Below are 1661 nucleotides of genomic sequence, written 5' to 3' on the forward strand. Positions count from 1 at the left end.
AAAAAAAAAAAAAAAACAAAACTTAGTCTGTATATACTGTATTTTGAAAAGCAAAATTTATATTCCGTAAGAGCTATTGCAGTATAAATTTTCAAATATTTTGTGATCAATTTAATAATATCTGTAATAAAAATTACCTCTTAGCCAAATGGAGAATCAGGTAACCATCCAAAGTCTGGATCAGCTCTACAAATCAGACCTATGCATAAGTGAAATAGACAAAATAACGGGTTAGATTTTGAAGAAATGGGTTTTAGCTAGTTGATAGGTATTGTTTTTGTTTCATTCTATCTGCCTCCATTATTACCAGACACTCCTCAAGGAGATAAAGTTACGTTATTCCCTTGACTTTTTTTTTAATATTCAATAGTACTTTAAACTCAGGAATGAATACTTTTAAGATTTCACATATATATGTGTGTGTGCATGTGTATATAAGTATGTATGTATATTTGACTCTATAAACTCGATTCTCATTCCTAAAACCAATTTGCTTTGCTGGTAATATCACCTAAAAGGTCCTTTCTCCCCTCTCTATTCTCCAGTTTTTACCAGTTTCATATCTTCTATACAACCTTTCCTTCAGCTTCTCCAGGCCATATCGATCTTGTCCTACTTTGGTCTTCTTACATACATACTTTTTGTCCTACTCAAAGTTATCCTGGTTTGAAGTATTCTCTAGTTGTCAGGTATATGCTTTTCTTTCACTAAGAGCAATAAGCTCCTTCAAAGCAAGAACTGTTTTATTCATTACGTTTCTACCTGACTAGCACGGTGTTAGGCATGTAATAAATGTTTGATAAATAAAAGCTTACTGAATTGAACTTTTTAATTTAATCTTTAAGTCAGCAATGCAATACATCTATTTTAGGATATATTTTTAGTGTATTTTTGACTAAAATATTAGATTTTTTTTTTCTTTCCAGGTCCGTAAACTGCAGCAAAAAGTTCAAAACTCAAAGATGAGTGAAGCTTCAGGTATTCAGCGAGAAGACATCTACCCTAAAGGATCAAAGAACATAAAAAATAGCCCCAGAAAATGTTTGAATGAAACTAACGCTTTTCAGAAAAACAACAACTTTCATCCAATACGAGTTCATAATCTTCAAGTGAAATTGAGGAGAGATGATATCATGTGGGAACAGTAACACAATAGCAAAACTGTCACCTTAAATGAACGTTGTCAATGAGATCTTGAATTGTGTAAAGCGGTTTTAATTTAATATACCTTTGTGAAATTTTGAATTATGTTTCTAGCCTCTATAAAACATGTAGTATTTTTAAATTAATACCTAATGACCTACTAAGAATCCCAAATAATAAATGGTTGCTTTTTTATTTTTCTTATTAACCAAAGTCCCCAACCTTATCATGTCTTAGAACTTTGTTCAATTTGCAAATATCTCAAGCTAAATCTAAGAAACTATACTAAAATTAACTTAAATCTGAGCTACAAGTACCATTCCACTTTTTTATTTAAAATGCTTATAATCTTAAGAATTAATGTTAAATGAACAGAGTACAGAAAGGTCTTTTAATTTTCCTGGTGTTTTTCCTGGTGTTTCCTCCCTATCTTGTTTTAAAGGTAAGAAATGTTTTTCTCTTTTGGAAAGTGAAAAGTATAATAGTCCTACAGTTTTGTGAAGAAGCTTTTAATCCAT

General features: G+C 30.5%; 1 protein-coding gene across 2 annotated transcripts in view; it reads left to right on the forward strand.

Annotated features, from left to right (window-relative positions):
• CEP57L1 (centrosomal protein 57kDa-like 1) overlaps positions 1-1337 on the forward strand; it is a 17046-nt gene extending 15709 nt beyond the window's left edge. Inside the window, exon 10 of one of the 2 annotated variants that reach the window (XM_012651170.1) lies at positions 927-1301. In XM_012651170.1, the coding sequence (XP_012506624.1) occupies positions 927-1148 (222 nt within the window). In that variant the 3' untranslated portion in view covers positions 1149-1301. Of the gene's footprint in view, positions 1-926 lie in introns of both variants that reach the window. The other variant, XM_012651171.1, reaches the window with a different exon arrangement.
• The last annotated feature ends 324 nt before the right edge of the window (positions 1338-1661 follow it).

This window comes from Propithecus coquereli, unplaced genomic scaffold (genome assembly GCF_000956105.1).
Source record: "Propithecus coquereli isolate 6110/MARCELLA unplaced genomic scaffold, Pcoq_1.0 Scaffold35, whole genome shotgun sequence".
Taxonomy (NCBI): Eukaryota; Metazoa; Chordata; class Mammalia; order Primates; family Indriidae; genus Propithecus; species Propithecus coquereli.